Genomic DNA, 23580 nt, shown 5'->3' on the forward strand with positions numbered 1-23580 from the left:
GCGCCACAACTACTGAGCCTGCGCTCCAGAGCCCACGAGCCACAACTCCTGAAGCCCAGGCGCCTAGAGCCCGTGCTCTGCAACAAGAGAAGCCACTGTGAAGAGAGCCCATGCACTGCAATGAAGAGTATCCCCTGCTCACTGCAACTAGAGAAAACCCATGCACAGCAACAAAAACCCAACACAGCCAAAAAAAAGACATGTACCACAATGTTCATTGCAGCACTATTTACAATAGCCAGGACATGGAACCAACCTAAATGTCCATTGACAGATGAATGGATAAAGAAGATGTGGCACATATATACAATGGAATATTAATCATAAACAGAAACAAAATTGAGTTATTTGTACTGAGGTGGATGGACCTAGAGTCTGTCGTACAGAGCAAAGTAAGTCAGAAAGAGAAAAACAAATACTGTATGCTAACACATATATATGGAATCTGAAAAAAAAATATATATATGGTACTGATGAACCTAGTTGCAGGGCAGGAATAAAGAGGTAGACATAGGAAATGGACTTGAGAATATGGGGGGGAGGGCAAAGCTGGGGCGAAGTGACAGTAGCATCGACATACATACACTACTGAATGTAAAATAGTTGGCGGGTGGGAAGCAGCAGCATTAGCACAGGGAGATCTGCTCGGTACTTTGCAATGACCTAGAGGGGTGGGATAGGGAGGGTGGGAGGGAGGCTCAAGAGGGAGGGGATATGGGGACGTGTATGCACATGGCTGATTTGCTTTGTTATGCAACAGAAACTAACACAGTATTGTGAAGCAATTATACTCCAATAAAGATTTAAAAAAAGAAGACAACCAATGTTGGTCAGGATGTGCAGAAAAGGGACCCTTCATACACTGTTGGTGGGAAAGTAAATTGGTGCAGTAACTGTGGCAAATAGTATGGAGGCTTCTCAAAAAACCAAAAAATATAACTATCATGTGACCAAGCAATCCACTCCTGGGTATGTATACAGAAAAAAAACCCACTAATTCAAAAAGATACATGCACTCCAATGTTTATAGCAGCATTATTTACAATTGCCAAGATATGGAAGCAACCTAAATGTCCATCAACAGATGAATGGATAAAGATATATATATATACACACACATATATACCACACAGTGGAATACTACTTAGCCATAAAAAAGAACAATTTGCTACTTGCAACAACATGGATGGACTTTGAGGGTATTATGCTAAGTGAAATAAGTCAGAGTAAGACAAATACTGTATGATATCCTTTATATGTGGAATATAAAAAATAAAACAAACTAGGGAATATAACAAAAGAAACAGACTCACAGATATAAAACAAACTAGTGGTTCCCAGTGGGAAGATGGAAGGGGGAGGGGCAAGATAGGGGTAGGGGACTAAGAGGTACAAATTATGTATAAAATAAATAAGCTATAAGGATATATTGTATAACACAGGGAATATAGCCAATATTTTATAGTAACTGTGAATGAAGTATAACCTTTAAAAATTGTGAATCACTATGTTGTAATTTGTAACTTATATAATATTGTCCATCGACTATAATTCAATTTAAAAAATCCCCAAAAATAAAACCAATTTTTAAAAACAAAGGCTATGGGAGTTCCCTGGTGGCACAGTGGTTAAGAATCTGCCTGCCAGTGCAGAGGACACAGGTTCGAGCCCTGGTCTGGGAAGATCCCACATGCCATGGAGCAGCTAAGCCCATGTGCCACAACTACTGAGCCTGCGCTCTAGAGACCACAAGCGACAACTACTGAGCCCGCAAGCCACAACTACTGATCCCACATGCCACAACTACTGAAGGCCACGTGCCTAGAGCCTGTATTCTGCAACAAGAGAAGCCACCACAATGAGAAGCCACCACAATGAGAAGCCCGTGCACCGCAACAAAGAGTAGCCCCCACTCACTGCAACTAGAGAAAAGCCATGCACAGCAACGAAGACCCAATGCAGCCAAAAATAAATAAATAAATGTATACAAAACAAAAAAAGGCTCTAACAATAGACCAAGGAAAAAAAAGCATTACATAATGATAAAGGGTTCAATCCAACAAGAGTATATAACACTTGTAGATATTTTCGCACTCAACATAGGCATACCTAAATAGGTAAAGCTAATATTAACAGACATAAAAGAGAAATTGACAGTAATACAATAATAATATGGACTTTAATATCCCACTTACAGCAATGAACAGATCATCCAGGCAGAAAGTCAATAAAGAAACTGGCTTTAAATGACACATTAGACCAAATGAACTTAATAGATTATAAAAAACATTCTATGCCCAAACAGCAGAATATAATTCTTTTTAAGTGTACATGGAACACTCTTCAGGATAGATCACATGTTAGGCCACAAAACGAGTCTAAATAAAGTTAAGATTAAAATCATACCAAGCATCTTTTCTGACCACAACAGTATCAAACTTGAAATTGACTATAAGAAGAAAACTAGAAAAAAAACACACACACAAACACATGGAGACTAAACAACATGCTACTAAACAATCCAATGGGTCACTGAAGAAATCAGAGAAAATTTTAAAAATACCTTAAGACAAATGAAAATGGAAACACAACATTCCAAAATCTCTGGGACACAGCAAAAGGAGTTCTAAAAAGCAAGTTCATAGCAATACAGACCAAACTCAAGAAACAAAATCTCAATCTAACCTTAGCCCTAAAGGAAGTAGAAAAAGAATGAAGTCCAAAGTTAGTAGAATGGAAAAAATCATGAAGATCAGAACAGAAACAGAGATTTTTTAAAAATAGAAAAGATAATTAAACTAAGAACTGGTTCTTTGAAAAGATAAACAAAACTGACAAACCTTTATCCAGACTCATCAAGGAAAAAAAAGGGAGAGGGCCCAAATAAATAAAATCAGAAATGAAAGAGAAGTTACAACTGATACCATAGAAATACAAAGGATCATATGAAACTACAGCAACAAATTAGAAAACCTAGGAGAAATAGATAAACTCCTAGAAACACACAATCTTCCAAAACAGTCAAGAAGAAATAGAAAATCCAAATAGGTAGATTTCTAATAATGATATTGAATCAGCAATCAGAAAACTCCCAGTAAAGTCCAGGACCAGACAGGTTCACAGGTGAATTCTACCAAACATTTAAAGAAGAGTAAATACCTATCCTTCATCAAAATATTCCAGACTTGGGGCTTCCCTGGTGGCGCAGTGGTTGAGAGTCCGCCTGCCGATGCAGGGGACATGGGTTGGTGCCCCGGTCTGGGAAGATCCCACATGCCGCGGAGCGGCTGGGCCTGTGAGCCATGGCCGCTGAGCCTGCGCGTCCGGAGCCTGTGCCCCACAACGGGAGAGGCCACAACAGTGAGAGGCCCGCGTACCGCAAAAAAAAAAAAAAAAAAAGACCATATGCAATAAACCCACAGCTAATGTTATACTCAGTGTTGAAAAGTTGAAAGCTTTTCCTTAAGATCGGGAACAAGACAAGGATGCCCACTCTTGCTTTTATTGAACCAAGTATTAGAAGTCCTAGCCCCAGCAATTAGACAGTAAAAAGAAATAACACACATCTAAATTGGAAAGGAAGAAGTAAAACTCACTATTTGCTGATGGCATCTACTATATATAGGAAACGCTAAAGACTCCACCAAAAAACTTCAAATAAATGAATTCAGTGAAGTTGCAGGATACAAAATTAATGTATAGAAATCTGTTGCATTTCAATACACTAATAATGAACTATCAGAAATATAAATTAAGAAACTCCCATTTAAAATTGCATCTAAAAGAGGAAAATAATTAGGAATACGTTTAACCAAGGAAGTGAAAGACCTGAACTCTGAAAACTGTAAGACATTGATGAAAGACATAAATGTGACACAATTAAATGGAAAGGTATACTGTGCTTATGGATTGGAAGAATTCATATTGTTAAAATGTCTATGCTACTACCCAAAGCAATATACAAATTCAATGTAATCCCTATTAAAATACCAATAGCATTTTTCACAGAACTAGAATCCTAAAATTTGTGTGGAACCACAAAAGACCCCAAATAGCCAAAGTAATCTTTAAAAGAACAAAACTAGAGGTATCAGTTTTTCTGACTTCAAACTATATCACGGAGTTATAGTATTCAAAACAGTTGTTACTGGAACAAAAACAAATACATAGATCAATGGAACAGAATAGAGAGGCCAGAAAAAAATCCACACACTTATGGTCAATTAATCTACAACAGAGAAGACAAGAATATACAAAGTGGAAAAGGATCTCTTCAATAAGCAGTGTTGGAAAAACTGGACAGTTAACATGCAAAAGAATGAATCTGGACCACTACCTTACACCACATATGACAATAAAGTTAAAATGGATTAAAAATTTGAATGTAAGACCTGAAACCATAAAACTTCTAGAAGAAAGCACAGGCAGTCAGCTCTTTGACTTTGATCTTAGTGATACCTTTATGGATCCGTCTCCTCAGGCAAGGACAACAAAAGCAAAAATAAACAAGTGGGACTACATCAAACTAAAATGCTTTTGCACAGTGAAGGAATCCTGCAATAAAATGGAAAGCTAATCTATTGAATGGGAGAAGATACTTGTAAATTATGTATCCAATAGAGGTTAATATCCAGAATATAAAAATAACTCATACAACTTAGAAAGGAAACATCAAAAAAAGAAACAATCCAATTGAAAAATGGGCAGAGGACCTAGAACAGACATTTTTCTAAAGGAGACATATAGACGGCCAACGGGCACATGAAAAAATGATCATTACTAATCATCAGGGAAATGCAATTCAAAACCAGAACATCACCTCATACCTGTCAGAATGACTATTATCAAAAGAACAAAAAATAACGTTGGTGAAGGTGTGGAAAAAAAGAAACCCTCTTTCACTGTTGGTGGGAATGTAAATTGGTGCAGCCACTATGGAAAGCAGTATGGAGGTTCCTCAAAAACTTAAAAATGGAACTACCACATGATTGGACAATTCCACTTCTGGGTATTTATCCAAAAAAAAAATCGACAATACTAATTCGAAAAGATATATGCACCCCTATGTTCACTGTAGCATTATTTACAATAGCCAAGATATGGAAGCAACCTAAGTCCATCAATAAAGAAAATGTGAGGTATATATGTGTGTGTGTGTGTGTGTGTGTGTGTATATATGTGTATATATATGCACATGTATGTATATATGAATATTATCCATAACAAGAATGAAATCTTTCATTTGTGACACCATGGGTGGACTTAGAAGGTGTTATGCTAAGTGAATTAAGTCAAAGAAAAATACTGCATGATTTCACTTACATGTAGAATCTAAAAAAAAAATGAACATAACAAAACAGAAGCAGACTCATAGATAGAGAACAAACTGGTGGTTGGCAGGGGATAGGAGGATGGGTGAAATAGGTGAAGGGGATTAAGAGGCATAAACTTCCAGTTATAAAATAAATAATTCATGGGGATGTAATATACAGAATAGGAAATACAGTCAATAATGTTGTAATAACTTTAAATGGTGGTGACAGATGGTAACTATACGGTGATCATCTCATAATGTATATAAAATGTCAAATCACTGTGCTGTACACCTGAAACTAATATAATATTGTATGTCAATTATACTTCAATTTTTAAAAAAGAGGAGCTCTGTAAAGAGAATCCAGTTCAGACAGGGGACTGGGAGGGCAGGGCTGGAGGAGGGGGAAAAGACCAGCAAAAACAGGAAGCAGAAATTAGAGTGTTGTGTTCCAAGGGCCAGAGGGGACCCAGTCTACCTGGCATGGAGACCGCAGGCCATGTTACTAATGCGAATAAGCTCAGGTATGATAGGGCTATATCTTGAGAATTCAAGACCCAGGAAAATAAGAATGAAGTTGTTGAAAGTTATAGTGGAGCATTTCCTAGGTGATAAAGCTGGCCTGGTAATTATCACATCTAACATTTATTTAGTGATGTATGACTCACAAAGCAACTTCACATATATTATCTAATTCAATCCTCACAACCCTTGAGATGTAACCTTTATTTTACAGATAAGAATACTGAGCCAGAAGGACTTCCTTGGCGGTCCAGTGGTTAAGACTCCACGCTTCCACTGCAGGGGGCATGGGTTCAATCCCTGGTTGGGAAAGTAAGATCCTGCATGCCTCACAGCCAGAAAAAAAAAAAAAAAAAGAATATTGCGCCAAAGATATTAACTAGCTTTGACCGTGGGTGCACAGTGTGTCTTCTGCTCTAGCTACAGCTTTTTACAATGAGAGCAGTATTTCAGGATGCGTATTGCAGGACCCTATATACTGCCCTGTATAAGGAGAAAGCAAAGGTAAGGAGACCGTTGTAGAAGTCTAGGCATGAGCAAATGAGGTCCTGGACCGGGTAGTGGCAATGGGAACAGACAGGAAGGGAGCGAGTGAAGAGAGATTCCAGTGGTCTCATCAGCAGGAATTGGTGACTAACTGGATTTAGGGGCCGCGGGCAAAGAGAGAATCAAAGATGATACCAGATCTGAAAGTCTGAGTAAGAGAATGCTGGTGTCATTTGCAGAAGCAGATGAAAAGTTCATTGGATAAATTTGGATTGACAACTGTGTTTGAATTGCTGGGGTAGAGAATGCCCACGTTGCAGCTCCTGCGTCTACCCCGTGTATGGGGCTCATAAATACGTGTCAAGTGAATGAAAGAAGATATTATAATTGAAAGTAGGGGAACGGATGTGTAGAACCAAGAATAGAGTATGTGTGGAGATAAGGCCAGAAAGCCAGGGATGAGGCTTGGGGGGAGTGCCCCCTCCCGGGGGTCAGGGGAGTAAAAAGAAGGAAGAGGAGAGGTAATAGGAGAACTAGAGACCAAAGCCTGAGAAAGAATCTTAAAAGTTTATATTTCTTACACCCATGAAGGAAGCTTTCCTGTTGCTCCAGGAAAGGTCTGTAGTCTTAACCATTTCTTCAGCCTTTAAGAAAACTGACTATTTGGTCCCAAAGAGATTCCTCCCCAATCCATACACCCCTGCATTGTTTCTCACAGTGCAGTCCCACAGGATATCTGAGTTAGAATCACTTGAGACATTGCTAAGTCTAGAGATTCCTGGGCCCCTTTCCAGATTTCCTGAATCACACTTTGGGGGTATAACTTAGGAATCTGCATCTTTACCAGTCTCTAGGTGATTTTCATGCCCATTAAAATTTCAGAATCAGTGCCATATAATAAAAATGACCAAGAAGAAGAGAATATGGCTAAAAGTGACCAGATGCATGAATCTAAAACTCTGACAGATTCTGGGAACATGCTTGGCATTTGTGGAAAAGGGAAAGGCAAAGCACCACTCTGAACTGAAAATATATTCCGGAAAACTATTTCCCCTGAAAACTATTTTGAACAGTAAATTTAACTCTTGACTCAAATCCAAACCCAGGGACACCAAGTTGGATGGTAACCAGAAAGCAACACGGCCCCTCCCTGTGGTGAGTGATAGTTTGGGGAGGGCAACATGCTGATTTGACATTGAGATGTAAAACAAACACTAGAATTTTCAGTTTCCATGCTTTCTCTTACCCCACAGTTTTTGGAAGCAGAACAGAAAAAGACAGGCTTTCGTTGCATTATTATTTGTACTTTTAGGTCATTTCCATTGCCTTTTCCAACACCTGAATGAAATTAAAAAGTTAGGCTGGTTAGAGCAAAGATCAAAATGTCTCACCAATTAACAATACAGATTAAAAAGAGAAAAAATTATCCCAGCTAACAATGTGTCAATATTGAATCATTTGGCTCTTGTATGGATTTTGTCTTTGAAAGACAAGGCTTCAAAAGTTCAGTTCTGTCCCCTAAAGCAGAATTTATAAGGCTGGAGAAAAAAAAAAAAGACATTGTTCAGCTTCTAAGATTTGGAATCCCATCGCTTCACCTTCATAGAAAAAAAAATTAGGGAAGGGGACGTGCAACCTTTCTTGTTGATGTGTTGCTTTCTTCAGACTTCTAATTGTGATGTTTCTTAATAATAAATAGTCTAACTTCCTCTTGCCCTAGTTTAAATCCAGTTTATGGAAAATATAGGAGAGCTGTATCCAAACGTTCCTGCTATGTTCAGCATATATTTACAGACAAATGGTTTCTTCTCCCTTTTTTTTTTTTTCAATTTAATTGACCCACTTACTTCAGCATTTCATGAAAGGGCTGGTTTCTCAAGCCTCCAATTAATTTTTCCGGCTTTCCTTTCCACCCTGCATATTTCACTTAAATATGCACAGAACTAAAGGTACAGAACTAAAACAAATATTCTAATAAAGTCATATATCCATCATTCTTAATTGTTATATTAAGTTTGTTTTGTGTTCATTTAATTTTGTTCTCACTAACACAATTAATTTGTCATGAGGAATCATGGTTTCTTTGCCTCAGTTCCCTCTGTCCCATCCACCTGCAGAACTTCTTTCTACGGATGTCAACAGAAGTCAGTGAAACGTAGAGCTAAACCAAGTCGAACACTTATCACATAACAGGAAAAGGGCATTGCTTTATGAGCTTAAATTAATTCCCACACAATTTAAACATTTTTAAAATAATTTAAGTATATTTGCATGATTTAAAAATAAAAGGTATAAAAGGCATGAAGTGAAAAGTCTCCATTTTCCCTATCTCCCACCTGTTTAGTTCTCCAGCCCCAGCTAACCCCTATTACTAGTTTCTAGTTTTTTATGCATGTATAATCAAATATGAATATAGATTCTCCCAGAGGTTTTATGTGTGTATATACACACAAAAAACTGTATTCTCCTTCTGTTTTACAGAAATTGTTGCATGCCATAGCCCTGTCCTGTACATGCATTTTTTAACACGTCAAAAATTTTAACTTATTACTAAGGAACCAGTAAAATGCTACAGCTGTTTCAAAGTACTGCACATTTCTGGGCAGATAAGGAATGATGAAATGAATTTACAAATAAATACGAAACAGGTCAATAATCAGTTGCATTCTGCTAGACACAACTAATTTGCATTTTTATGTACAAAAGTTATTTGCATTATTATCAGTTTTCTACACCTTAGAGTTGTAAAATAGCTTAAAGACCATGAAAGGTGAAGGTAACCCTGGAGGTGGGCCTAGAGAAGACACTGCCCATTTCAGAATCTATCACACTTTTTCCTGACAGTCTGTTGTGATCGTAATCTCACAGGAAGATGATTCTTTAGGGCTTTTTGTTGTTGTTGCTGTTCTTTCATTTGAAACATACTCCTCTGTCTTCTCATTTTGTTTACCTTTCTCTGTCTCTATGAAATTAAGGAATCAGTTACCCAGCCCAGTCTTGAAGGCGTGCCCTTGTGCAGGACTGTGCAGCCTGCGTATGCTCAGTGGCTTTGGTGGGAGAAGTGAGCACAGGTCCCGTGGGCCCCTGGGGTCCACCACCTTGGTGGGAAGCGGGGCTGGAGATGGAGGGGCTGGAGCCGGAGCCGGGTGCGACCCTGTGTGTGAGAGAGACGGCAGTCTCCACCTGGGTTTGGGGTGCAGCGGGGGCTCAAGGGTTTGGGGCTGCACTTCTGTGCTGGTTGTACATTTTCCCCACTGTGCACCCTTGGTTAGAGGCTGGGTCAGGGCCGGAGGGGTTGGTGCCTCACTGCTGAGCTGGTTTCTTTCCTGCTGGCAGTGTCAGTCCCTGCCCTGGAGTAGTTTCACTCCTCCTAAATGTGGGCAGCGACCGAGCACTGGCCAAGGCTGCTTTCTCCCCGGTCAGAGTTTTCAGGCTGCTGCGTCTGCCAGGATGGGGGTATAAGCAAGCACGCACTCTCTGAGTGAGGGCTCAGTGTCTTACAGCCTCCCATGAGCCCCACTGGCTTTCGAAGCAGCTAAGGGCACTCATCCTCCTGGTGTCAGACCCCAGGGCTGGAGTGCCAAACGTGTGGCTCAAACCCCTTGCTCCCCAGGGAGGCTCCCCAAGCCCATGACAGCCCCCTCCACGTCTGGGTCCCCCACCAAGGGTGCAGGTCTCGACCAGATCACCTCTCCTCCCTTCCCAGACTCCGTGTGGATTTTTCTTTACAGCCGTAGCCGTAGAAGGGCCTTTCTGCCAGCCTCCAGGTAGCTCCACAGGTAGTTGTATTTTTGATGTGTTCATGGGGGGAGGTAAGCTCAGCATCCTCCTACTTCATCACCTTGATCTCCCTCAAAGGGGATAATTCTTATTCCAAAAGAAGGCTGCTGTCATTGGGTTTGGCCTGCTTATTTACGTGGGTGCAGCAAGAATTTTGGCATACCAGGCAGGCCTTCTTAAGTGGGCTCTGCCAGCCGAGGCCCACACCGTAAGAACAGCTGCAAAGGGCACAACTTTCTGTCTGGAAGCCTTTATGAGGGATCTCAAATTAGACTTTTAAAATCCTCTATTTTATGTTAGCCTGAGATGAGGAAACCAAACCCATTAAACTCTCCACCAGTTTTCACCTGCAGTACTTAGAAATCTGCGTTAGTTCCTCTGTTCTCTAGATCTGCACTTTACAGTTTTAACTGAACAATATCTCCACAGAGGTTAAGTAAAATTCAAACTATGAAGAGAGAAGTCACAGTCTTAGGATATGATATCAGACTGGGACAGTATATGAAATGCTAGAACTTATTAAAACCATTTTTAAGCTTAGAAGTTTGAGAAACTATTCCTATTCTCACTGTTCACGTTAGAGAAAACGCATCAAAACTCCATCAGACTAAATACCTTTTTGCCTGTTTGGAATAGTTTAATACTCACAGAGGTTTGTATAGATACTGTTACAGGGTTACCTCGGAGATACTGTGGGTTCGGTTCCAGACCACTGCAATACAGCGAATATCGCAACAAAGCGAGTCACACGAACGTTTTTGCTTTCCCAGTGCACACAAAAAGTTATGTTTACACTATACTGTAGTCTATTTAGTGTGCAATAGCATTATGTCTAAGAAAACTATGTACGTACCTTCATTAAAACATACTTGATCGGGACTTCCCTGGTGGCGCAGTGGTTAAGAATCTGCCTGCCAATGCAGGGGACACGGGTTCGACCCTGGCCCAGGAAGATCCCACATGCCGCAGAGCTACTAAGCCCATGAGCCACAACTACTGAGCCCGCGCACCTAGAGCCCGTGCTCCGCAACAAGAGAAGCCACCGCAATGAGTAGCCCGTGCACCGCAACGAAGAGTAACAACTAGAGGAATACGGCGAGCAGCAACAAAGACCCAACGCAGCCAATAAATAAATACATAAAATTCTAACACAAACCATTAAATAAAAAAACTTGATTGCCACATTGCTAAAAAAAAAAAAACTGCTCACCATCATCTGACAACTCAGAAATGTCACAAACCTTTCATTTTCTGAACAAGTGCAACGTCTGTGAAGCGCAATAAAGCAAAGAGCAATAAAACGAGGGATGCCTGGATTCCCACCGTTAACCAAGAGGATCCTGAGGGAGAGGATACACTCAGGTACAAAACAGGCTCTCACGCCACCAACTTGGCTTTAGAGCTGAGTTTCAGTTTCCTAGAGGAAGACACTGCTCCAACAGCCACCTGGGTTGCCTCTCACAGTACACTTTATGCAGGAAACAATGGGGAGCAAGGCACTGCTATCCCCTCCCACCCACCAGCTGCCGGACAAGCCTGGCTCTACCCTGGGGACGTCTGAAGGCAGATGGTGTTCGGAGCGAGGCTCCACTCCAGCCCTGTCCCTCATACGTGACACACACACATCACAGAATGGACCTCATAGAGCACTCTGCAGCCCACAAAGCCTTCGCACGGTTGCTCCTTTATACAGACAGGCAGGCTCCTGCTGGAACAGGCTGTGTTTCCAGGGTCTGCCCGCACAACGCTTGTTTGGAAATCTAGACCAAAATTTCCCACAGAAACCATGCTGCTGGGCCGAAGTTTGTTTCCGGAAGCCAGAAACCCATGCAATCTGCTCGTGGTAACTCTCAATTCCTCACCCCTGCCAAGCAGTGGCGGCGATGCGGGCGTGTGGAGAGGGGAGAAATACGTAAATAATTTGAAAAAAGCATTTTATATTTTAACTAACAATTGAAATTTTTTTTTGACTATGCAGTTTTTACATATATTCTAAAGGGTTCTCTTATTTCTGAATAATTGGACGAAGCATTAAAAAATACACGTCTAGATCTTATTTTGTGTGACTCTTCAGAGGACTAAAAGCAATAGGCTGTGTGGGTGGACACCAGCGCCCTCGCCCCGCAGCCGGGCCCAGGAGAGGCCCGGCACTCAGCACCGCGCCTCGCGCTCCACAAGCTGCTGTTGCTTTAGGGAATCAGAAGCATCACCTCCTGCTGCGCCTCCACACTGAGGGGTCCCTGTTTCCACCTCCCTGAGGGTGAGCTGTACAGGGAAGCTAGGCGGGTGACAGAGAAATAGAGACATGGCCTTGAGGCCCATTCCTCTCCCCTCCTTCCTTGTCTTTCAAGTCCCAGAGGTGGACGATCTGGCCAATATCACTGCCTCTCGGGGCGACGGCAGGTCCCCTCTTTCTCCTTACACTCCTGAAGCAGGCATCATCAGCTCTTTTCAAGTTTATAAGGATTTTTACTCTTGGTAAGAACTGGTAACAGCTAGGGGGCTGAGAGAGCCCCCCGCCCAGAGACCAGGTTTCTCCCAACCCTTTTTTGTGTTCCTGTAGGTTCGGAAGACCTAAGTGCTGTCCTCCTAGGAAGCTGTCCAACACTGTGGTCGGCTCTTTATCTGTGTACCTTCCTCTCCTCTGCTTACACTCAGGGGCTCCTGAAGGGCAAGGAAACACAAGCAGGGGGCCTGGCCCAAAGCAGTGCTCAGCAGTTATTTGCAAAAAGAATCTGTGGCAACAACATTCATTTGCTGTTCGGGTATTTAAGACATCCTGATGGAGTTGCTGGGGGAGAGGGGGCTATGGGGGAAGAGGGCTGGGAAAGCGAGAGATCAGGAGATAAGAATAAAAAAAAGGTTTCTGAGAGGATTAGGAAAGAAAATGATACAGGGGTGCATCTCCCAAGACAACCCTGAACCAGAGATGGGCATGAGGAAGAAGTGGTCTCCAGGTCTCATGGGACCTTCCCTCCCTTTACTCTCAGAGGTTCTACTCTGAAAAGGACACCCTGGGCTGAGGCCAGAGCAGCAATGAGAACAGGAGAAAGGGAAGGGGGGGATGGAGCCCCCCAAATTGGTGATGGGAAAGGAAAGGAGAGGACACCTAAGCAGTGGTAACGTGGCCACAGCAGCGCTGGGCTGATGGGCAATTCCAGGGGGAGGGGTTTATACCTGAGGCTACACAAAAAGACAGCTATGCGTTGGGATTGTCTCTGTATGTAACCATGAGAAAGCCCTCCCGAATAGTAAGAACATTGGCCCTCCAGCCAATTCTCCAATTAGACATAAAGCACTTACCTTGAATTGAATAAATAATGATTTTTTCCATCGTGAGCTTTTTCACTGGAGGAAGAGTCAAATTGTAGGTATTTTTCACCATTGCAAAATATCCAACAAATCTATTCTGCAAAACAACAGAAGTCTCGATTTAAGTGGAGGTTAAAAAGTCCTGATTTTTTTAAGGAAAATAATTGATGAAGGAAACATTGATCGGGTGCCATTATGGAACTAGGCATTTGTTGCCTCATGATTAAGTATCTACCTTAGAAAAAAAATACTGAATGAAGAGCAACAGGCGGAACAAGAAAGGAGCCAGGTGTTGCTTAGAGGCTGCTGGGACTGAGAGTGCAACAGACCAGAACCAACAAAACAGCTAGGACAACATGACAGCAAGATGCCATCAACTGCAAATGTGGGAGAGGTCGGCCTGGGGTAGAAGCTTCATTGTGGCTGAGTTAAAGGAAGGTTTGTGCTTTGGGGAGCAGTAGCCTCCTCGCATGAGAGAAGGGAAGATGTAACAGCTCAGCGCGAGAGCTCCGTAGGCCAGCAGCATATTCACATTCTTCTCCAGTCCCAGCCAGTGAGCATCTCTCCGCTTCCCGTTTCCCCAATCCCATTTTTGCAAGGAAGCCTGGGCATTCTCTTAGCCTAGTCCATCTCCTGTGGCAAGCCGTTCACAAGGGCTCTCCTTTCTTCCAGAAGTTAAGAGTTCTGGTACAGAATCAACCGGACTGAAAAGTTCATAGACTCTTCCCCATCCGTTGGGAAGTGTTAAGAAAATTAACCACCATCCTCTGCATTGGAAAGGACCAGTCAAGCTCTTAACTCAGGGGTGGATGAAATGTATGTAGTGCATGGAATGGCCACACTGCAGGATCAGGAGAGGATGGTGTCTGAGAATTACTGCCGCACACACAGGGAACTCTGTCCTGGGGCCTCGCCAACACAGCCCTGGAGGCCGGGCCCCTGCACTGCTAGCCCAGTGAATCAGAAGAGACTCAGCTGCAGCCTAGGGTGTGCCAGTCCTGGAGTAAGTTAGAGACACTGCACGTGACTGCAGAGGAAATGGGGAAGGGAAGATGTGCCTGAAGGAGCTACCTCTAACGTCCCATTGGCTCCTGCCACCAGATTCTTGACCTTCCACTAAAGGCTTGTAACCTACCATGGCCCAGTAGCTGCGTTTGCTCTCACTCTTCTTTCCCCTACAGCCCAGAACAACAGGCGCATGTAGCAGAAGTTAATAAAACCAACATCTATTTAGTAAGCACTCACTACAGACAAAGGAGATACTATACGAGGCACTTTGGGCTGCCAGGGTGGAAAGATGGGCAAGACATGGGCGTGCAAAGAGGGTAGAGAAGACACGACTTCGAATGGCTGGAAAATAATGTAAAGCAACTTAGTCCCTAAAAGGAACACAAAGGGCTATAAGAACTCCTGAAAAAGCAGGAGACTACTTCAGGCTGGGAGGGCAAGGGGACTCCAGGACAAGGGCCCTCGTGAGCACGTGGGTGTAAAGTATAAACAGGCTGGGAAACGGGGAACAATCCAAACACGTTAGAGCGTGTGATGCACATAGTGGAAGAAGCGGTTGGAAAACTCAAATCTAGATTGGGAGTGCCAGGTTAAAACATATTTGTTGCCATTGGCAGTCAGAAGCCATTATGGATTTTGAGCGTGAAATGGCATGATTCGAGCTGGGCTTCAATAAGTCGATGTATTACTTATAGCCTATGGCCATCTTTTTTTTTTCCCTTGTGTAGCTTGAGTTTGGCAGAAAAGTATGAATGGATAAGGCTGAGTTCTTTGATCCCAAATGAAATGTCTAGAGCCAGCAGTTACAGTGTTCTGCTAACTAGGCCAAGGGTATCAGCTTTCATCACTTCACTCAAAGAAAACTCTCCTTCACGGCCACATCCACATTTACTTAAGAATTCCCAACCATCTCTCACTTGGGTTTGAGGGGCCGTATAGAAAAGGCAATCCAAATGAGAAGCTGTGCACAGGATGGGAAATAACGGGCTTTGGAGTCTGAAAGATCTGGATTTGAGTTCTTAGTTCAAAAAGTTAGTTTCTTTGGACCTCGATTTCCCAGTCTATAAAATGGAATCATAATGGTGCCCACTCATTGAGTTATTGAGAATATTAGATAATGAATGCAAAACCCTTAGCAGGATTCAACAAAGTCTAGAATGTTGTAAACTCTATGGGATAACGTCCTGGTTTCTGCAATAAACAATTTACAAGGAAAAAAAAAAGAGAGGTGGGAAACCTATAAACTAAAAGAGACTTAAGGAGACATAGCAACCAAATGAAATGTGTGCCCTTGTTTGGATCCTGACTGAAACTAAGTTTTAAAAAGATTTTAAGATAATTATGGAAATTTAAACGAGGACTAGACATTTGATACTATTAAGGTATAACACTGTCAGGTAGGTCAATGGTTTTAAAGGTTTTTTTTTTAGAGTCTTTATGTTAGATGCCACATTAAAAGGTTTAGGGGATAAGATGATCTGATGTCTGGGATTTCCTTCAAAATAATCCAAGTTTAGTGTGAAAATGAAGCGTGTGTGTGTGTGTGTAGAGTGGGGAGGGAATGAACGGTTGGCCACATGATGAAATGATTGCTGAAGCAGTGTGATGAATATAAGGGGATTTATTGTATGACTGTCTTGACTTTTTATGAGAAAGTCCAGGATAAAATGTTTTAAAAAGGAAAAAAATAAGGTAATAACATGGGTTGTCTGAGTATTAAATGAGACAATATATGTAGAAGTATAATAGTGTCTAGTATAAAATAGGTTTTTGAAAAATGTTACTTTTCCCTTTCCTTTCTCCTTTGAAGTGCAGCCCCCCTCCCACCGACTCTGTCTCTTTTTCTGTCACTGTCTCTCCCTTACACATGTGCACATGTGTGTGCCCATGCGTGCACACACACACACACACACAATGTTCTACAAGGGCTGAATTGGCCTAATAGGGGTTTGTGAAAGACTCAGTTCCTCTTTACATGGAAATAAGAGGCTAGTGACTTCAGATAATCTTCAGGGGGTCTGAAACCTTAGGAATTGGACTTTCCTACCTTGGGAAGGGAATCAACTCCTGAACTCTGCAAACAATAACCAGTTAAAATGGAAGGCAGGGCGCTCTGGGGAGAACTCAGAGCAAAGGTGCAAAGCCAAGCAACACCTGAGGCAGGGCTCCTGGCCTCTGGAAGGGATCAAGGCCTGTCACGGGGCACCCAAGGAGAAGACCACCCAAGGAGAAGGTGACCTAAGGAATCACCCAAGGAAGAGAGTCTAAAATGAAACCAGGTAATAGATGCCAATCTTAACCTAATTCCCCAGAGTGACCCCTTTTAAAGAAAGAGCACTTACCTGAGAAGGAGTTTCTATTCCCTGAAATTTACTGCTGGTGGATTTATCTGTTCGTCGTTCTCCAAAATAATAAAGGCTGTCCTATAAAAAAGGGGACAGTCCAGTCATGGGTCATCTGCACGTCCCTTTCCTGTATAAGGCATTCTGAAGTTTCTAAGGGCACATGATTTCCTTAAGTCAGCGGTCTCTGGGCAGAGGCTATACCCGAAATAACAGAATTAACAAAGCTACAGCAAGGCCTACTCTCATTCAAAGACTCATAAAGACAATTTTAGAGCTGGAAGACTTTAGAGAGAATCTGGTCCTTCTTCCTGTCTTTCCATTTTACAAATGGAGACGATTAGGACCCAAAGAAAACCAAGTGACCTGCCATGGAGATGCGTGCAGCCCGTCAGAGACAGCAAAGGCCTGAGCACCGGCCTCTGGCTCTGTCCAGGGCTCCAGACCAACAGCTTTCAAACTTTATATTTATATATTTACTTATTTTGGCCACGCCACACGGCTTATGGGATCTTAGTTCCCTGACCAGGCACTCAACCCTCGGCAGTGAAAGCGTGGAGTCCTAACCACTGGACCTCCAGAGAAGTCCCTCAAACTTTTTATTTTTAAAGCTACAATCCACATTCATAAACCTGGGAGATACACACACACACATACACACACACACACACACACGCACTCTCTCACACAGAACTGAAACAAAAGTTTCACAAACAATACTTACCTTTTGATATTTCCTATTCTAATTGATTCCATTTTATTTAAAAAATGCGAGTGACAACGCAATAAGTTGATTTCACAACTCACTGATAAACTGTGATCCATAGTGTGAAAAACACTGTCCTACAGCATCCATTTTCCTGACCTGTGTGTCTCAAATTTGAAATAAAGACGACGGTGGAATCAGGGTGCTGGGCCCAGATCAGAACCCCCAGCTTCTCTTATCTGGGCTGCAGGCTGAGCGAGAAGCAGAGCTGCTGGGAGCATGCCCTGTAAGAGGTGACGTTTTAGCAAGATCATGGCAGAAAAAGAGTGGGAACCCTGCTTTAAGACACAGCAACAGCCCATCCTGTCTTCTCAGAAATTTCCAGAGGGCACAGGCCCCACAGATGTTGACTGTGCAAAGATATAACATCCAGGAGAGACTTTGTTCTGAGTTGGAAAACGATGCCTTTTACCTACCTAGCACTTGCAAGGATGTTCAAGGTCCTTTAGAAAACTTCCCTAACCCATCTTCTTCTTATTCTCGTGAGAAAGGAGGAAGGCCTGGAGCTGGTGGGATTATGGGTCTCAGGGAGGCAAGTCAAGCTTCTGTATCGCTGAGGTTTTCTTGCACTTTCACAACTTGACCTTACTCATTTCACATTAATCTGGACTCTGTTGTGTCCTGTCTTTATTTAAAATATTCCTATTGTAGCCACGATGGCTGTTTTGGCATTAACTTAGATTTTTTGAATGCTGCACTGGAATATTATTTATCTTAATTACTGAGATTTCTGGCATTCCCTTAAATTTTGTGTCCAAGGTGAGCGTCTCATTGACCTCACCCTCATCCCGTCCCAAAGAAAGAGGCCCTGAGGTCAGTTACTAACTAGTGCCAGTTAAATGAGAAAGTATCCAAACCAGGCTTTCTAATAATCACCTCTCCAATTACAACTCCATTAATTACCATGACTCAGGGATCATGTTAACATCCCACCAGCGAGGCTTCAGCGCTAGCAAATTCAATCAGCCTAAGACAGCATTGGTAGGAGCATCTTCCATACCTCTGCGGTTGCAAATATTTCACTGGCAAGAAGGTAGGCACAGATCATAGTTCCAGTTCTTCCTAGAAAAGAAGTTAGTTCATGAACCATTGCCCATGGCAGCACTTGGTATAAAACTACTCTCAGAAGTATTTAGAGTTCATTTTGGATTGATTTTCTTCCACTCTGAAAGTGCTGGTTCAAAATATTTCAATTCAGAGATAGACAAAGCCCTTACACTGCTTGCTCTGAGGTTCTACCTGGAGTTCTGTGCTAATTCTGTGCTAATGATGTGCACGTGTATGTTGTTCTTGACTCATGACCCCTGGAGACTGCAGTAACAGGCAGAGGCAATGAGCTCTGCTCCAGGACTCTAAAGCTAAAGAGATACCTACCAATTAAGAGCTAATTACACACCCTGTTCTCCTACTAATGTAAATAAAAGAAACTATAAAAGATAAAACGTGGACAGAACCCAAAACACCACCTAGCATTTGCCATATCTATTATTCCTTCCATTTTAGAGGTTTTTGTGTGTTATAAGACATATATTAAAGTAGAAAGAACAGAATAATGAGCCCCCATATACCTGTTCCCCAGATTCGATAATCATATTAATTGTTATACTTGTTTCTTCCTTTTCTTCCCTCATCCTTCTTTCCCTCCCCCTCTCTACACGCACCCCAGCCCCCCCACCAGCACATTAAAGCAAATCCTTGATTTCATGTCATTTTATCCTCAAAGTCTCATGTTTTTTTCTAATTTATATTTTTGCCCTGCCACATAAAATGTGAGTTAAAAAGTACATTGCATCTATTCTTTCTACAATGATCTGTAGTTTTGTCTTAGCCAGTATATGCTGAACTTTATTTTACGTAATTCCAAACTTATCCTTTTACCTTAAGATGCACCCTATTTTCTATTCTATCCTTTTAAAAAAATGGACCACTAAATTTATTTTGCAACCCATAGTTTGAAAAACAATATTCTAAGCCAAGTACTTCCAAAGAGGACTTTGTACCACCCTGTGCTCTGATAAGGAAAAGCTTCTTGCTAAAGGAGGCTACTGACCATTGACAGTCTAGCTCTCTAGCATGGATGGTTCACATTTCAATTCTGGAGGACACCTCTGAGTCTTTACAGCCCTTATATATTCCCATTCGAAAAAAACCTTGCAGATTCATGTCCCAGTGGCTATGGATAAGCACAACCACAAAGTAGATGCCCTCTCATCCAGTCAAGTCAGGTATGCAAGGAATCATTAAAATGATTTACACTTGTCTTCAGTATTTTAACTTAAAACATAAACATATATTCATTCACTAAACTTTTGCTCTTGGACAAAGGTTTTAAGTTTTTAACTATGGTGAAAGGAAATCTACCAAAATACCTACCAGGTATATCATATTAATGATGAAATGATGATAACATTCCTCTTAAAGCCAGGAACTAAACAAACTATCCACTATTCACTGCTTCTATTTACTACATGGCTTAGCCAGTATTGTAAGATAAGAAAAACAAAATGTATAGGGATAGAAACAGAAGAAACAAACTCTCATTATTTGCAGACTAGAAAAGTCCAAGTAAATCTATAGGCTAACCCCTAAAACTAATGAAAGGGTTCAGGAAGATACAAGGTCAACACTAAGAAAGAAGCAAAAACTGATAGCTAAATAAGGGATGTCAGTTGAAATCTTTAGAGAAATTACTAAGGAATATAAAAAGAGTATATGACTTCCAAGCAAATGGTGGTGGTGGGAGGAAGGAATTATGCTGCAAAGAATTCAAGCAAACCAAAATAAAATATCAGTAAGGATATAGAAGATTTGAATAAAACAATTAACAAACAGCCTAAGGGGCACATATAGAACACTGTTCAGGACGATGCATAACACACTTTATTTTCAAGTGCACAGAAAACATTTGATAAAATTGACCAAATTCTGGGCGATAAAGCAAGTCTAAATACATCTCAAAGAACTAAAAAAAATGCATATGTTCTCTGACCACAATGCAATGCAACCAGAAATATATAAAAATTATAATAGTGTGGTACAGAAAATTCACACAGTCCCAAATACATATGGAAACTTGGTATATGACTGAGAAGGGACTACAAGTTGATGGGGACTACATGAGCATGTAATAGATGGTTTTAGGACAATTGTCTATCCATATGGAAAAAAAATCTCCCTCCCCAAATTCCAATTAGATTAAAGACCTAAATGTAAAAAGCGAAACTTTACTATTTTATAAGGAGAATATCTTCACCACCTCAGCGTACGGGTGGATTTCTTAAACGTGACCAAAACGCACGAACCACGCACACACAAAAGATTGATAAACTTCACACATTAAAAATTAAATACCTCTATATGAAAAAATAAATCATAATCAAATTTAAAAGACAACACAGTGGAAGAAGATATTTGCAATACAAACTGCTAACAAAAAATTAGCACCCAGATTATTTAAAGAAGTCCTATAAATCAATAACAAAATATTTGGGCTATCATGATATTACTGGTAATGTGCAGGCATCAACCAACAAAAAGAAGCAAAACCAAGATGAATGAAAACTTGAAAAAAGGAGCTGCTCTGGTACAGACCAACTGAATACGAGCCTTCCAAACAATCCTAAAGGAAAAGCAGTGAAACACACATGAACACAGAATAATGTAAGTCTGCCCTCAGGAAAAATAATTAAATTTGAAATGAAGGTTTTCCTTTAAGCAGGGAATTAACCTGATTAAAAGAAGACTAAAGCCAACTCTTAGATTATAATATTTTGGTTGAGCCATATTAAATGGCCTTTTTTTAAAGGAAAAGATGGCCCAAAGAAAGGCAATTCCATGTGGTTCAACCTCTGTATTCTTCATTTAGGCACAATATTGTAAATTGCCGTACATACAGAATATTTCGACCTGTGGAACTAAAGATAGAACTTGCCTACTAACTCATGAGCTTGAAACTACTTTTCAAATAAGACTAAAACTTTATTCTACTCAATTACAGAAGGCAGTTTTAAAGTGTGTTTTCCTGGAATTTAATATAAAAAACTATTTCACAGCCCAACGAAACCATAATTCCTTATTTGTCAAAAATTGTGAAATATGCCTAGATGATTATTAAAAGCCTAAATCTGAATGAGAGAAAATCCGACTCAAGTTAAATTGGTTGAATTCACAACTGGCTTTCCCCCCACCCCCATTTTCCCCCCACCAAAATCAACTTCTATGTATCATTACACTATAAAAATTCCAGTATAATTTTTGGTCTTTGAAATGGCATTGCTGTCGACACTCTTAACTTTAAAAGGTCCTCACAAAGTTTAAGAACAACCTTAAATAAAATGAAAAGTGCTCTGATGGTTTCTAAAGTTAAACAGTGTTTGTATTTTGACAGATATTTTGGCAAATCAAAAATGAAGAAACCCAAATAGTCGATAAACAAGGGAAAACACACTTAACCTTCCTCAGTTCTTCTATTCCTGCTTTCTTCTCTTCTTTACTCTTTCTTCCTTTCCTCCCCGCTTCCTCCCTCTTTCCTTCCCCTTCCTTTAGTCTTGAAGCTAATAGTAAAAAATGTTAACAATGATTAATACCGGTTAATAGCAGAACGTATCTTGTTGGTGTACTTTAATATATTTTTCAAATTTCTTTAGAAGAAGAGAAAGAAAAAGAAAAATGTTTTTTACCTTTGCCCCCCTTACAGTGAATCACTGTGATGTTTTCCTCATCTTGAGCCAGCCACTCTTTTACTTCCTTGGAGAACGCCACCATCTCACTGATTCCAAGTGAAAGATTTTTAGTTGAATGAAAATACTTCCCAAAAAAATCAAGCCCTTTGTATTTAGCCCCCTTATGACAGCCAGCTTGGCATCAAACTTACCTCAAAGAGGGGACATTGTGATCGTCAATCATGTATCGACGGACCCTATCATGGAAGTACTTAGCATCATAAGCTCTTTCACCTGAAATAAATGATGCACGGGTCATCTCTCTAACCCTAATAAACACAGTAAATGGTCAAGGTATAAATAAGTTATACTTTTCTATTTGAAATTCCTCCTCTACCTTTAAAAGGAGCTTTCTGTCTGGCTCCTGCTGCTCTAAAAGAAACGTAAGGGTCTCAAAAATAAAAGTAGGGGCTTCCCTCGTGGCGCAGTGGTTGAGAGTCTGCCTGCCGATGCAGGGGACACGGGTTCATGCCCCGGTCCGGAAAGATCCCACATGCCGCGGAGTGGCTGGGCCCGTGAGCCATGGCCGCTGAGCCTGCATGTCCGGAGCCTGGGCTCCGAAACGGGAGAGGCCACAACAGTGAGAGGCCTGTGTACCGCAAAAAAAAAAAATAATAAAAATAAAAGTAGAGTAGTGTTTTGTCCATCTTGAGTAACATAAGCCCAAATTATTTTGGTTTAATAGGACTTACTTGTACTTTTCTAGCAGGCTACTCACTACATTATCAGAAGGTTACACAGAGCAGAAGCCAATGTGGCCAACCAAAATACTTGCCTCCTGAAAATGTCCATTTAATATACAGGAAGAGGGTCAGCTGGGCTATAATTTGTTTGCTATAGGGTTTGGGGGTTTCTTCCCATGCAGGGCCCTGGTCTCCTCACTCCTCATTCCTAGTGGGTTAGAGCATGCATTTGTTGAATTGTCTTCAAAACACAAGCTGGCAGGAAAAAACAAATATTTTCCAAAACCTACTACCACTAGACTTGAGTCTCCTAAAATAGCCCTGCCCCCAGTCTCCTGCCTACCTCACGGGGCACTGTGTGCTGTTGCACTTTCTTTTCCTACCAAATAGAGCCAGCACAAGATGGAGACTTTTAAAAACTCACTTCCCACCACCACCAAATACCTATGATTAAATGAAATGTAAAAACTGAATCACCTTCTTACATGCAGTGAGTGACCTGTTTTCTATCTATAATAGCAAAATATCAAGTCATGTACATACTGCATAGATTGTAGACTCGGTAGTGGTTTTGATGCTTGGTATCCAGGAACCGTACAACTTCCTAAAAAAGACGGACACGTACCTTACATATTCCACATGGCAC

The 23580-nt window shown here is 41.2% G+C and overlaps 1 protein-coding gene across 1 annotated transcript in view; it reads right to left on the reverse strand.

The window, feature by feature from the left end:
- Positions 1–23580, reverse strand: part of LOC307176871 (phosphatidylinositol 3,4,5-trisphosphate 3-phosphatase TPTE2-like) — a 70402-nt gene that overhangs the window by 10819 nt on the left and 36003 nt on the right. Inside the window, exons 14-20 of the mRNA XM_079903378.1 lie at positions 23478–23538; positions 22404–22485; positions 22210–22298; positions 18531–18592; positions 16765–16845; positions 13406–13511; positions 7569–7660 (exon numbers count right to left, since the gene is read on the reverse strand). Of these exons, the coding sequence (XP_079759504.1) occupies positions 7569–7660; positions 13406–13511; positions 16765–16845; positions 18531–18592; positions 22210–22298; positions 22404–22485; positions 23478–23538 (573 nt within the window). The remainder of the gene's footprint in view (positions 1–7568; positions 7661–13405; positions 13512–16764; positions 16846–18530; positions 18593–22209; positions 22299–22403; positions 22486–23477; positions 23539–23580) is intronic.

Source organism: Stenella coeruleoalba (assembly GCF_951394435.1).
Source record: "Stenella coeruleoalba genome assembly, chromosome: 18".
NCBI lineage: Eukaryota > Metazoa > Chordata > Mammalia > Artiodactyla > Delphinidae > Stenella > Stenella coeruleoalba.